General features: G+C 46.3%; 1 protein-coding gene across 15 annotated transcripts in view; it reads right to left on the bottom strand.

Moving 5' to 3' along the window:
- The window catches only part of TRAK1 (trafficking kinesin protein 1), a 177,141-nt gene that overhangs the window by 96,562 nt on the left and 65,257 nt on the right, over nt 1-15,322 (bottom strand). For 4 of the 15 annotated variants that reach the window (XM_070575774.1, XM_070575772.1, XM_070575794.1 and 1 more), the window contains exon 1: nt 13,473-14,125. The exons of the other annotated variants lie outside the window; for them this stretch is intronic. In XM_070575774.1, coding sequence (XP_070431875.1) covers nt 13,473-13,563 — 91 coding nt within the window. In that variant the 5' untranslated portion in view covers nt 13,564-14,125. Of the gene's footprint in view, nt 1-13,472; nt 14,126-15,322 lie in introns of those variants that run through there. 15 annotated transcript variants of the gene reach the window in all.

Below are 15,322 nucleotides of genomic sequence, written 5' to 3' on the forward strand. Positions count from 1 at the left end.
CCCTATTCATAAACACTTAACACTTTTGCAATTAAGGAACACTGAAATAAACATCCCTCTTTACCAGATCTCTTCACAGTTGTCCAATTATTTCCTTAAGATAGGTTCCTAGACGTGAAATTGCAGGGAAAACTTTGTATTCACTTGACCAGACTGACTTCTCGAGAGACGGACCAATTTATATCCCACAAAAAGCATATGAGAATTTCTCACTACGATGCCGGTGCGATGTGGATGTTGATTTGATTCACACACAATTTTTCTCAGGCAAGGGGAGCCAAATAATGAGAATAATGACAACCTTCCACAAAAGGAAAAACTCTTCGGTTCTTGTGTTGCACAGGCAGGAGCCTTTTCAGCTCTTTGAAAGAAATTTAAGATAAATTCTGCATCCAAGCCTCCATCTCCAGGTAGGTGCACCCCGACCTTGCATGGCTCTTGGCCTGCAGAGGGCGGCACTTCCTCCTGCGCCCACCTCAACAGGAGCCACAGGAGCTCAGAGGCCCCTCCCCCTGCATGCCTCACAGCCCTTCCCCTGCAACGTTGTGTGGCTCCAGCCACAGGGAGAGGAGTGGAGCTGCCTCCATGGGCTATTCATGTTATCTCCCAATGTACGGTTTTTGTTATTGTTCTGGTTACAGAGTTGCGTAACTCCTGTTATTTTTGTGTTCAATTTTGCAGAAGACACAAGTTTTTCGAGAAGAAATACATCGTGCTGGTGCAAGAATGCCTGTAGAAAGTTTAATTTTTGTACGTCCTATTGATCATTTTCTTTACAGTTCTAGCCTTTGTGTCAGGCTTAGGATGACCTTCCTTGTCTCAAGATTATTAAAATATCCAGCAGTATTTACCTCTAGCCCGTTTATGGCTTCATTCTGAACATCGTATCTTCGAACCACCTAGATTTTATTGGGTTTGAAGGAGTTATGTAGGGATCCAGCTGTACTTTTTATAAAGACAACAGACAACAGCACTAATAATGCACACATTTATGGAGCGCCACCATCACCAGGCATTTACATCCACCAAAATGTTTAATCCTCCCAACAGTCCTGAGAGTGAAAATGCTCCCCACTCGTTTTACAGAAGGAGAAACTAAGGCACAGAGAGGTTGGATAACTGGACCCATATCACATTATTAGTAAGTAGTGGACCTGGTTTTCTAACAGAGTCTGGATCCAGTGGCCACAGCCCTAGCCACCACCACGTTGCCTCTGGCCCTAAAGACCGTGGTCTCACCGATAAATTACTCATCTTCATAACTCTCTTTTCTCTGAATTTTCCTCCTATTCCCAGAATCCACTTTCTGGAGTATTATGCTTTGAGATTTCCATAAAGAGAGCACATAGCTAACGCTTCTCTTTCTGACCCATTCTGAGACCGCATCTTCAGACAGGAGCATCACAGTGAGATGAGATGTGACTGATTTTACTTTGGTCTTGCCTCCTGGTAGGTCCACTTTATAAGGTTTCATTACTTGCCTGCCTTTTGTTTTGTAGAATATGTACCACCAGATTCTTTTCTCCTCTAGTGGCTCAGGACAGAGCTTCCTGAAACAGTGCTGGGAATGGAGGGTACCAGGCAGCGTCCAGGGTGGCCTTGGCTATAAGCTACCATCTCCATTTACCCCTCATGCTGTGCAAACACCGTCATTTTCTTGTGTGGGGCATGATGTGAAAGACGAGTGAACACTGATTTTGAAGGTTCACATCATATTGTTATTTCTGATCAAGGAGGCAGAGTAGACACTGCTAGTGGCTTCCTACTATCCATACTTCTCCACTTCCCTTAGTATCCAAGCCCTGAGCCCCATGGGAATGCTACATTTCTCAGCCTCCTTGGCAGCAAACTGTGACCATGGGGCTAAGTTTTGGCCAATGCGCTATCAGCAGTGGTATATGAAGCTTTCCTAAAGGCTGCCTGGAACTTGCACATAATAGCTGGAACTCGAGCAGCCTTATCAGACCATGAGGTCTAAGGATGCAAACTACAACTAGTATGGTGGAACTGAAGGACAGGAAGAGCCTGGGCCCCCAAGGACAGCAGGGCTGCCCCAGCACCACAGTTTCCTCTGAACTTCTTTTATGTGAGAGAAAAATAAATCCTATCAGGGGAAGCCACTGTTCTGTGCAGCCAAATCTAGCCCTCACTGATACAGGTACTTACCATTAAATTACTAGGAGGTAAATCTATATTTCTCCAATTATCCACAGCAAAAATAGGATACCTGATTGCATTTCATTTCACCAATCTCCCTCTACCTGTTGGGTGTTGTTGCTCTAATCTGGGGGTTCAGATTTACTTTCCTGTTTTCAAATTACTAATTTTTTACACTTGCACTTGCTTTCTATTCACCTAATATTTACAGTTAGACTCCATAAGGCTTTCAAGGCAGCCTGAGCAGCTGCCAGAGTTCAGGGCCCACATCCTTCTACTGTCCTCTTCTTCCCAAAGTTAGCTCTCTAGAAGTCAGTTAGCATCAAGGGGCAAACTCTGAGATAAAGAGCTAAGGTCCAAATCAGGAAAACTTAATTTTATTAATAGAACAAAATTTTGTGAAAACATAATACCTACTGTGCCCCCACCATTCAATGCAATCAACTGTTTTATTGTCAATCTAAATTATTTCCCCAACAGGAAATTCTGTTTATAAACGAACAATGGTGACTTTTTCAAAACATCAAATGAGATCATCTGGATATTAAAAGAATTCAAACTCATCCAAAAAAGTATTACTGCAGCCTGGTAATAAATAATTAAACAAAATAGATAAAATAATAAAACCTGAGTGAAACGATTCCCTGTTACTCGAACCAGGTTTCAAACTAACACCAACGTTAATTCAAAATATACAAAGTTACAAAGGACAACTTTCTACAAAGCAGAATACAAATGAAGAAATATAAAGCTGTAATAAAGGGAAAATTTTATACTTATCAGGTGATGTAGTTATAATACGCAAGTGTCAGGGACAATTAAAGTGTCTATTCAGGTACACTGAATGGCATGATGACTGCTCAAGAAGATCCCTCACTCTGCTCTCCTAGGCTAGGGTGAGCCTGCAAGAACTAAGAAAAACAAAGAGAGCAGAAACCAAGAATTGACTTTTTTTTTTCCTTTGGTAAAGAAGATTGGCCCTGAGCTAACATCTGTTGCCAATCTTCCTTTTTTTTTTCCCCTCCCCGAAGCCCCAGTACATAGTTGTATATCCTAGTAGTAAGTCATTCTAGTTCTATGTGGGATGCTGCCACAGCATGGCCTGATGAGCAGTGTGTAGGTCTGCGCCCAGGATCCAAACTAGCAAACCCCGGGCTGCTGAAGCAGAGCACATGAACTCAACCACTCGGCCACCGGGCCAGCCCCAACCAAGAAGTGACTTTTTGAAAGCTTATTAAAAATGCAGCCACACTGGGGGAGACAAGAGGAGATGGGAGGGTGACAGCTAAAGGGTATGGAATTTCTTTTCAGGGTGATGAAAATGTTCTAAAATTGACTGTGGTGATGATTGCACGACCGTGTGAACATACTAAAAACCACCAAATTATACACTTGATATGGGTGAATTATATGGTATGTGAATTATATCTCAACGAAGTGGTCATACACACAACAAATGCAACCACAAGGACTGTGAAGGTTGTGTTGCTGAGCACACCGCCTACCCCTAGGCACACGGCCAAATCTCTGGAAAACAGAAACATTGGTCGTGAAAAAATCTGAATCCCCCAGAAAGGTTAAAATGTCGTCCCCATCCACTGTTTGGAAAGCCCAAGGAACTTCTAATACCATTTACAGACATTTCTACTAAAAATAGCTTAAGCAAAATGAGATTTCATGCCTAGAAACAATAAGCTTTGGCTGCCTGGAGAATTCAGTGACATGGAATCACTGTTTCACTGTTTATAACTCAACAGTGCTGAGTGGGTGGGGCACTGCTGGGCTCACGAATAGCCCTCTGAAATTTTTTTGGCTTCCCAACCAAACAGAGATCTTTCTCTCTTATTGTTAAGTTGATGTCCAGATACAGATCAGGCCTGGAAGGTCTAGGCCAGGAGTCTGCCAACCACAGCCCACAACGAAATCCAGCCCCCTGCTTGTTTCCACAAATGAAAATCTTATTGGAAACAGCTATGCCCGTTCCTTTAGGTACTGTCTACGGCTGCTTTCAGCTACAACAGCAGACATGAGTAGTTGTGACAGAGACCACGTGACCTCCAAACCTAAAATAGTCACTCTATGGCCCTTTAGGACAAGTCTGCCAACCCTTGCTCTAGGGCCATGAAAGCCAAGCCCTTCCCCACCCACCCCCGACACCAGCTCTCTAGCCCAGCAGGGCTAAGAGAACAAGCAAAGGGCTTCGAGGTCAGGACGCCATGAGGTCTTCCTGAAGACCAGCCTGGGCCATTCAAGGCCGCTCCTGTCCCCTGAGGCTCTTCTAAAACCCAGGCTCTTCATTATGCTCATGATCCTTCCTTCACTCCCCAGCCTTGCTATGGTTCACTGTGAACGAAGTATCATTTCACAACTCCGTGACTTTGAGCTGGGCCACGAACTCGCTTTGGCCAATGGAATGTGAGTGGACATAATTTACTGCACATCCAACCAGAGACTTTGAATGCGCCTGTGTGGCTGAGTTCGTCCTCTCAACCTCCTGTCCTCTGCTAGGAGAGGACGGCCCTAGACAGCCACTGCCCCTTTCACCCAAATCCTTAAATGAGAGGAAAGTGGAGCAGGCCTGAACCGAAGCCCAGGCGAGCCTCAGGTGACCTACAACCGTGAGCCAGGAATAAATGCTGCCGTGGCCACTAAGGATTCGGGAGTTGTTGTCACCCAGCATTTCTACAGCAAAACCTGACTGATACACACCCAATTTAAAACCATGTACAGTACCACTACCGATGGCTCGAAGAATAAAGTTCACCACCTGGGACTGAAATGACACTACCATCAGGATCTCCTAACAAGCAGTCTAAGCAAGAAAGACATAGCCACCCCCAGCTCTCATAACACGCTCTCTAAAACAATTTCTGGAATTAGGTCCAGAGAAGAGCAGAGGGGGATGGCATAAAATAAAGATGGGTGATCAAGGCCAGAGAAGGGACTGGGCGGGGGGAGATTTCCTTTATTCTACACAACTAAAGTAGCCGGCCTCACCTGTCAGACTCTGGACAATGAACTTCTCTTTCCCTCATCCCCTTTCAAAAGGCATAAACCCAGGGCGCTGCAGGCATCTGATCTCAAGGTTAAGGGGGCCGCTCCTGTTGCTAGTCTTCCCTGGCCCACTAGGTGGTGCTGCATCCGCACCTGGGCTGGCCCATTCCCTGCCTCCTGGGCCCAGCAGAGGAAGCAGAGTGGGCGCGAGATTTCAGATTTGCCCCTTCCCATTTCTACTCACCACAAACCCCCACATAAACAGAAATAGAGCTGAAACAACACCGAGCAATGGAGTCCAAATCTGCAGTTACGACAACCTGAATTGTCCATGAGGTTTTTTCGATACAGAAAAAAAGTATACTTCTATTTATCAGATAAGCTGAAACCTAACATGTTGGGTTGGAACTGAGAACAGAACTTATACCAAGAGATGAGAAGGAATGTCAGGGTCCCCATGCCCACAAGCTTAGCCTCATACCATCCTTCTGTCCACTAAGAAGCAAGACTTTCCTTCTCTCCCACTAAGAAGGTAGTACAGTTTGGCCCAGGTACATATTCCATCAAATAGATCAAAACACATCTAGAGGTGAAAACCTCCCGGAAGATGATGAGTCAAGTTTTGCTCTGAGCTGGCTCACTCGGGGTCTGGGGTCAGTGTCTGCCTTCTCTGGCTCCTCCAGCCACATCCAGTTCAATTTCTCTATCTGCCTTTAAAGATCCTTGCTCACTTGAGACTCATGCCACCCTTGCTTATGCTCACCTGTCCACTTCCCAACCCCTCCCCCCACCAAGCCCAGCTGGCCATCCAGGCTGTCGTCACCCCCTCCAAGCTGGACACCATCCAACTCCCCAACTTCAATTCCCAGACCTCACACTCCACCTCTGCCCACCACACCTGGCCACCTCTGAAATCTGAAATTCAGAGGCCCCCCTTCCTGACCATGACCCCCAGTCCTCACAGTTCTCCGTCACTTACTTCCACTGTACCACATCAGGACCCACACCCCTTGATCCCTCCACTTTGCCTCTATCGCCGCCTTCCCATCCAGCTTAAACCCCACAGCCCTTTGCTTCAGCTAGCCTCCTTCACTCTACAGTACTTTCCTGACACCCACAGGGCAAAACCCAATTCTGGGCAAAACCAACTGTCCACCTTCCTCTGCGCTGCAGCTGGGCATCCAGAGGTACTAGGGGAAATGACAGCGCTGACCAAGAGCCCTGTGATGCCGTGGACCCCCACCCTCACAGGGCCCTCCATGCTTGGCACTCCGTCTCCTACTCCAACACAGTGCAGGGTGGCAGGGGAGGAAGTGAGGTGGGCTGGACAACGTCTGAAACAGCCTCTCAGCAGAGCGGTGAATTATGGGAAAACTGCCTTCTGTGCAGCTGCCAGTCATCCAGAGGGCGAGCTGGCTATTTCTTCGTGTGTTCTCACTCCCTCATTCTTTCTCCCCCCCAGCGGTCAGGTTCCCTCCCAAAGACTTGCAGAACTCACAGCCTTCAGGCCTCCCACTTCACTTCATTCAAATGCTCGCCTCCCTTCTCACTGACCTCCACGTAAGAATTCAGAAGACCTACTGCACACTGACTGCATGCAGAGAGCGCGCTCACAGCCTAGTCACGCTTCTCATCTAGTCACTCTCCTGCAAGCTCTCCGTCAATATCTGGGTAACACCTTGACTAATCTTCTCACTTCTAGGTAAACCCCAGTGTAGCCCGAATGAGCATCATGAAGCCCCTTCATTTCACAAGATGTGTGTCAGATAACCTAAGTTGTGTGACATTGCTCAAGTTACTTAAGCTCTCTGTGCCTCAGTTTCCTCATCTGTAAAACGGAGATAACGATAAGACGTAGTTCACAAGGATGTTGTGTGGTGTGACTTCCAGCCTCCAAGATGGTCCCCAATGATCCTCACTTGCCTTGTGTGGTACCCACCTATGCTGAGCCATGGCTAGTCCATGAATCCAACAGAATATGAGGGAAGTGACTATGTGACTTCTGAGGCTAGGTGATAAAAGACACTGAAGTTCCCAGTCTGGTCTTGCTCTTGGATTGCTCCCTCTGCAGGAAGCCAGCTGCCATGTCTTCGAGACTCTCAAGTAGCCCTATGGAGGGCGCATGTGGCGAGGAACTGAGGTCTCCCCACAGAGCCAGCACCACTGCCGGGCATGGGAGTGAACCATCTTGGAAGCGGGTCCCCCAGCCACAGGCAAGCTTTCATCTTTCCGTAAGTAACAGCTTTACTGAGATATAATTTACACACCATCAAATTCACCTTTTAAAGTGTACAATTCAATAGGTTTCAGTATATTCACAGAGTCACGTAAGCATCATCATTACCTAATTTTAGAATATTTGCATCATCCGAAAAAAAGAAACCCTGGGCCGGCCCGGTGGTGGCCCAGTGGTGCAGCGGTTGAGCTTGCACGTTCCACTTCTCGGTGGCCCGGGGTTCACCGGTTCGGATCCCGGGTGTGGACATGGCACCACTTGGCACGCCATGCTGTGGTAGGCGTCCCACATAGAAGGCAGAGGAAGATGGGCACGGATATTAGCTCAGGGCCAGTCTTCCTCAGCAAAAAGAGGAGGACTGGCAGTAGTTAGCTCAGGGCTAATCTTCCTCAAAAAAAAAAAGAAAAGAAACCCTGCACCCATTAGCAGTCACTCCCCAATCTCCCTGCCCCAGGCGCCCCTGGCAACCACTAATCTACTTCCTGTTTCTATGGATTTGGCCTATTCTGGACATTTCACATGTGATCTTTTGTGTCTGGCTTCTCTCACTTAGCATACTGTTTTCAAGGTTCATCCTTGTTGTGACATGTATCTGTAACTCATTTCTTTTTATTGCTGAACAATATTTCATGGCATGAATATAGTACATTTTGTTTACCCAGTCATCAGCTGATGGATATTTGGGTTGGTTCTACTTTTTGGCTATTATGAGTAATGCTGCCCAGACTTGCAGATAAGGTTTTGTGTGGACTTGTTTTCATTCTCTTGGGTACATAACTAGGAGTAGAACTGCTAAGTCATACAGTAACTATGTTTAACCTTTTGAGGAACTCCAGACTGTTTTCCACAGTGGCAAGCTTTCATCTTGACTGCAGCATCATGAGAGACGCTGAGGCAGAACCACCCAGCTAAACTACTCCTCAAGTCCTGACCACAGAAATATGTGAGATTAGAAATGTTTGTTGTTTTCAGCTGCCAAGGTTTGGGAAGTTTGTGACACAGCAATAGATAACTAATATATGAGAATTAAATGAAGTTATTAGACATAAAAGGCATTTAGGACAATGTCTAGCACAGAGTAAGTACTCTATTAATGCTAGAAACTATTATTATTATCAATATCTTCCCACCACAGGGCCTTTGCTCATGCTGTTTTCACTGCTTGGAATGTTCTTCCCCCCCCACCCTGCTAACTCCTACATATCCTTCAGATTTCTGCTTAAATACTGCTTTCCCATAGAAGCCTTCTTGGAAATGCCACATCAGAAATCCCCTTTACACAATCTCTTAGCACCCTATACTGCTCCTACGAATATCAAACATAGTTGCAGTTAAATAGTAATTTGTGTAACTATTTTTAAGACGTTTTTCCTCTCCTGAAATATAAAAGAATCTCAACCTGGCACCCTGCCCTATCCTCTGTACACACAGTAGAAACTCAACGATACCTCTTAAAGGCCAAACACCCACTAGAAAAATGAGCAATGACAAAAAAACAGGCTGTTCGCAGAAAATGAAATACAACAGAAAAGAGACGCAGGCTTATTGATAATTTAAAAGACACAAAGCAAGATGAAATACCCTTTTTCACGACTATCTGATAAACCAAGATGAAAGAAGTTGATAATGTCCAGAGTTGGCAAAAAAATAACTGCCAGAAACTGCTACTCTCTCACACTGGTGCTGGGCACTTTCTGGGTGCAGGCTGTCTGGGGGGGTGGTGTCGTAATGTCCATCAGTTTCCAAGGGCACAAGAAGCCCCTGTGAGCTTATAGGCAGGCAGGATACGAGATCTAAAACCCATACGTGCAAGAAGGTTCCTTGGAGCACTGTTTAAAACGCAAAAAACTGGAAACAACTTCAGGCATCCCTAAGGCAGGGGCTGCAGAAGACAGCGGCTGTGCCGTGGATAGTACAAGTCGTCAGCACACGAGCTGCCACGCTAGCTGCCACCTTCACAGCAATTCTACGTGCAGGCCGGGGCCTGACTGCTCATTATGTAGCCTAATGAGGCCGTGTGCACGCAGTTACAACTGAAATCCAGCTTAAGTCATTTGATGTTAGTTTCTCCTTTATGTTACAGTAACACATTACGCTGATTCTTTTAAAATTACATGTTTGTGAGGACTAGTTATCTATTAATTTCAGATTAATACAGGAGGAATTACAAAATGTTTGTTATGAAAAGGAACATTACATCTTCTAGGACTGAGAACTTCTGGTTTAAATAAAGGAATGATGATGATGATACAGCCACAGAATGGGAGACTATGAGGCTATTTTAAAGAATAAGGCAAGGGCTGGCCCCGTGGCCGAGTGGTTAAGTACGCGCGCTCTGCGGCCCAGGGTTTCACCGGTTGGGATCCTGGGCGTGTGGCACTGCTCATCAGGCCATGCTGAGGTGGCGTCCCACATAGCACAACCAGAGGCACTCACAACTAGAATATACAACTACATAGTGGGGGGCTTTGGGGAGAAGAAGAAGAAGAAAAAAAAGAAAGATTGGCAACAGATGTTAGCTCAGGTGCCAATCTTCTAAAAAAAAAAAAAGAAGGCAATTTTATATGTACTATAATAAAACAACCTTGACTAATATTGTTAATTTTTTTAAATGCAGCTCAGGGTATATAGTATGGTCCCATGTGTGTTTTTTAGAAAAAGAATTACGTGCATTAAAACTCCCTGGAATGATTTTTTTTTTTTTAACTGTTAAACTGCATCATAGATGGCGGAGTGAGAGTTACTCTGCATCGACTATGCTTTGGTATAATTTCAAGTTTTCCCACTTACGTGTGTTATTTTTACAATTTAAAACCCGAGGTAAACAAATTATTAAGAAAGAAAAATGCAGTATCAAGGAAGTTATACTTAAACAACATCGCTGGGTCTAAACCCTGAGGACCCCTGTGTGACAGGAGAGGACAAGCCACCTCACCCAGCGTCCTTCCAGGTGATGGCGATGACGGCACCCGCCGGGCAGGGCTTGCTGAGGACAAAAGGAGGCCCCACAGCAGTGCGTGGAATCCTGCCACACACAGAGCACCGACTCAGTAAGTGTCAGCTTCTGTTCGGATTTGTGAGGACTAATTTATATGTCAACTTGACTGGGCCATGGGCTACCCAGATATTCGGCCAAACTTTATTCTAGGTGTTTCTGTGAGGGTGTTTTTGAATGAGATTAACATTTAAAATCGGTAGACTGAGTAAAGCAGACTGGGTGGGCCTCACCCAATCAGTTGGAAGGGCAGAATGCCCTCGGGCAAGTACGAAAGTGTTCCTCCGGCCTGCCTTCAAGCTGACATCAGTTTTTTCTTGCCTTCAGACTTGAACTGAAGCCATGGCTCTTCCTAGGTCAGAAGCCTGCTGGTCTTTGGACTGGAACTGCACCATCGGCTCCCCCAGGTCTCCAGCTTGCCCACTAGAGATCTTTGGACTCATCAGTCTCCATAATCATGTGAACCAATTCCTTATAATAAACCGCTCCCCCCATTGTTGGTTCTTTTTCTCTGGAGAGCCCTAAGAGAAGATTTTTGAAATCTGATTCATTCTGGGTCTAATTACATTTATAAAGTTGCAGTTCATGATAGTTTCGCCTTGGTGTACTCAAGTTCGTCACTGTTCACACGAGAGCAGGGGTCACAGAATACAGACAAGTTTCTGACCCCAAAGTTCCTCATGGGGCTATGAGTCCTGGAGTCACCAGTGCACCGTGTGGACAGGGGCGATGCCTGCACCCTGGACCCTCTCTCAGTGCATCCCTAGAAAGCCCCTACAGCAGCCCTCGGCTGTGAGAGAAGAACAGGGCGCTAATAAGGGCAGAGGCCCATGCCTGGCCCCTGAGCCAGCAACTGCCTCCGAACCCTGGTCTGGTGACACTGAAAGGAGAGATCCTTGAGAAAGCGGGGCTGCTTCTGAAGTGACCCTCCCTCTGATACTTGCACCTCAAATGAATGTAAATCAATTATGAAAACTCAGCATTTAAAGGAACACCATTAGGAAGGCTATTTGTGGCTGGGATCAATGTTCTGAAGCCCCTGCAAAGCACTCCTCATGAAGTCTTTGATAAGATTACTCTTTAACTTTTTTATTATAATTTATTATTTGCTGGCTTCCTAAAACGGTTTCAAGTGGGCAAAGAGTAACATGAATACATTAGATACATTAAAAACTTGTTTCAAATTAAGAATAAAAACCAAGTAGGAGGAGGATAAAAATACTTCAAGCAAGTGGAACTGTAGCCCCCCAATCATGTCGAGAATCTTACTAAATCTTACAATTTATGTCAAAAACCCTGCGTGATAAGTATTCTACCCGCTCATCTCATGATGAGGAACTGAGGGGAAACTGACTGGAAGCTGGTGACCCCCAAAATCATTTCCAGCATGTTTAAAAGACTGTGGTGGACTTTTCTGCATTTTTGCTAAAGATTAAATGTTAGCTCTAGAAATCAGAATAGGGCCCCCTCCTGCATTACAACTGCAAAAGCAAATCAACCATTAAATAGGGGAGATTCCAGTGAGATAAGGAGCAAGAAACATTTCTGAGTTACAAATTTAGAAGAAAACTGTAATGCCCTAGTTTCCAATTCAATCTTCTTACTCCGTGAAAGAAGGAATATTTCACTGTGCATTCTTTTCTGTTCCATTTAGCCAAGTAAGTAGCATTTAGATATAAATTTTCAATGGAAAACACATTAAAAATTTTATACTAGACAGGAATTGATAAGACCCTATATTTAATTCATAAAAGAAGTCCTTAATAATTTGAGCATGTTTTCAGAGGATAAATCATCAAGTTTGGTGGCTTAAATCAGTGATAGAAAAGGAAGAAATCCTAAACAGTGGTCCTTTGATGAAGAGGACACCCAGGCAGGATGCTCCTGTAAGTGTACTTGGAACAATCCTATGGGGGTCACAGCCGGTCATTTATACCTCTGCCCACCTCCAAGGCTCTGAGGGCAAGACCAGTTCTCATTGATGGACCCCAGCAAAAAGCTGGCCTTGAATAGACACCAGTTGAACAGAACTTTTAAAAAAATTTTATCAAGGTCACATTGGTTTATAACATTGTGTAAATTTCAGGTGTACATCATTATACTTCATCTTCTGTATACACTGCATTGTGTTCACCACCAACAGTCTAGTTTCCATTTGTCGCCATACATATGTGCCCCTTTAGCTCTTTCACCCTCCTCCCAGTCCCTTCCCCTCTGGTAACCACCAATCTTGAGCACAATTATTGGATAAGCCTTGAAGTCCTTAATAATTTGAGCAAACACACACATTCACAGCATCTCCATAATCTTCTCTCATCCAATGTCTCACATGTCCTAAAACCTACAAGTGACTGGAATGGGACAAGAGGAGCTCATAGCTCTCAGGAATTCACTAGGTTTGGGCCTAGACAGCTCTTGAGTAACAGCGTATCAACAGGACAGAAACCAGACGGGTCATGAACCATGAGACCCTGATCAGCTTAGAGGAAGTGAGGAGAAACGTCAGCCCCATAGCAAGGGAGACAAGCCAGAGCAGAACTGATTAGCAAGCTCTCCATCACCGGGGTGTGGATCAGAGGTAGAGAGACAAGCACATTTAATAAAGAAAAAAAAAAAGAAAGTGAGGCTGGAAAAGAGGGAAGGAGGGAGACATTAACGTACTCGGCACTTCACCTTTTGAAAAATTCTTTGCTGACCCAGAAACCAGGTGAGTCTCTACGAAACCAGGATCAAGACACAAGACAAGGAAAATCACAGCGTCGGAGATGCCACAGGGGGCCTTAGAGGCCATGGTTAGGCATTGCGAAGAATTGGGAAGGGAAAGGTGGTGGAAGTCTGGCAGGCCGGGTCCCAATTCAGACCCACTGCTCATGGCCCCACAGGTTACTTGCCTCCTCTGATCCTGGATGAGGGGATGAGGGCCAGGCTGTCTCTAGGGTCCCTCCATTCTGCCTGTCAATGATTCAATATTGCAATTTCCCGATGACATGTCCAAGGACAACCTGCCAAGCAGGAGAGAAACTACTTCTCCTGGTCTTTTCTCATTTCCAGCCACATCACAAAGAACAAACACCCGGCAGACACACTTACCACGCGAGTTTGTCCGAACGAGCCTGCCTTGGCAGGGTCCTGGCAGAGGCTGGGCCCCGATGGGCGGCCTGAATGGAAATACCAATGCCATGTGCAGAAACCAACTCCAAAGGCAACGCAGGGAGAAAAGCGATTCTCCATGAGAGCCCAGCCGGGCAGGACCTCGCACAACCACCTTCCTCCGCCTTCCTCAGCAGTTTTCTGAGCTTGCTTGTTGGGGCAAATCCTAAGATTGTGAGCTGCCCTGGACGCACAATGGGTTACGTAACTCCAGGCCGCCTGGGCACCCTATCGGCTCATCTTGTTAAACCACCCCAAACAGAAAATGACGCACCTAAAATGTGATATCCCTAGGTTGGGGGTGGGGGGAGCAGGCTTTGTGACTGGCATTCGGCTTTGCCTAAAAACTAAAGAGGAACAAAGTCTGCTGTTCATCCCAGTGCTCAGTGGGAGCTGGGAGCGGAGTGTTTCTATCAGAGGCCGGATGCCAAATGGTCCCCCGGGGCAGCACTAGGCAGAGCCCTTGGAGTCCACATACGCATTCTCCAGGTCTCTCCGAGAATGGTTTCCATCCTGTGTCTTCCCCTCAGTGACCCCCTAATGAGACTTTAACCTGAGCACGTTCTGCACCGTCTGGCTGCCCAGCACCTGACACACGTCACACTGCCCGTGTTTACCCTACTGTTAACCGAGCCACTGCCAAACGTGATGGCACTCAGCTCAGCTATCCAACGGCGCTGGCTAAAGATGTTCTAGCAAAGAACCTCCGGTTGCCACGCCCTGTGGGGTTTGAAGCGTCAGCAGTGCATTCTGCCATTTCTTTGCCCTCGGTTGTCACATTCAGAGAAAGTGAAACTGCTTTAATAGCTTGGATATTTCCTGGACTTCATTGACACAGACGCCACTAGAATCCCAGGGGTTAGTTCACATGTTTGGACAAATGTAGACGCAGTTGGGACACTGCCTCCTCCACGAAGCCCTCCTGGTCCTCCCTTGTCCTTTCCCCTCCAAGGCTAGGCCAGGCACCTAGCTTGGTGCTCTCTTGTGTATGAGTGCTCATCACTGAGCTAACCATGGGTGCCGCCAATTTCCACTGGTTCATCTGTCTAACGCACTGGACTGTATTCCCAGGTGGCAGAGAACACGTGCCCTGGGGTCATGACCTGGAGGGAAGTCTCATCCCTCGGAGCTCAGGGATCATAGGCAGGATGTGGAAGCTTTTGTGATTTAGTCTCTTTACCTGTACAAAAGGGGTAACAGTACCCACTTCAGAGGGATGCGGTAATAATTAAATAACACAATTTGTTCACCCAGCAAACGTTTACTAAGCACTAGCCACATGCAATGCTATTTCAGCCCCTGGGATTCAGGGGTGCACACAGTCCTGGCCCTGGGGGAGTTTATATTCTACAGCAAGTTTGGCAGACAAAATACAAACACACAGTATCTCATGGCAAAGTCTGGGGAGGAAGGTAAAGCGGGAAAGGGAGATGGGGAAAGGCAGAGATGGCTCACTCTTTATTAGGGCATCACAGAAGGCCTCTAATGAAATGTCATTTGGAGAAAGTGAAGAGAGAATCACAAGGACACCTGGGGCTAAGGAGATCCATGCAGGCAGCAGCAAGAACAAGGGTCTTGAGGTGGGACATTCCCGGTGTGTCCAAGGATTAGCAAGGAGGCCAGCGTGCCTGGAGAGGAGCAGGCAGAGAGGGACAGGTCAGAGGGACAGGGGAAGTCCTCTCACTTAGACCCTCATAGGCCACAGTCAGATGGGAGCCCACTGGAGGTTTGGGGCAGACGAGTTAAATCATCTGACCTTGTATTTAAAAAGCGACTCTCAAAGCTGGGCG

The sequence above is a fragment of the Equus przewalskii genome, chromosome 15 (assembly GCF_037783145.1).
Source record: "Equus przewalskii isolate Varuska chromosome 15, EquPr2, whole genome shotgun sequence".
Classification (NCBI taxonomy): Eukaryota; Metazoa; Chordata; class Mammalia; order Perissodactyla; family Equidae; genus Equus; species Equus przewalskii.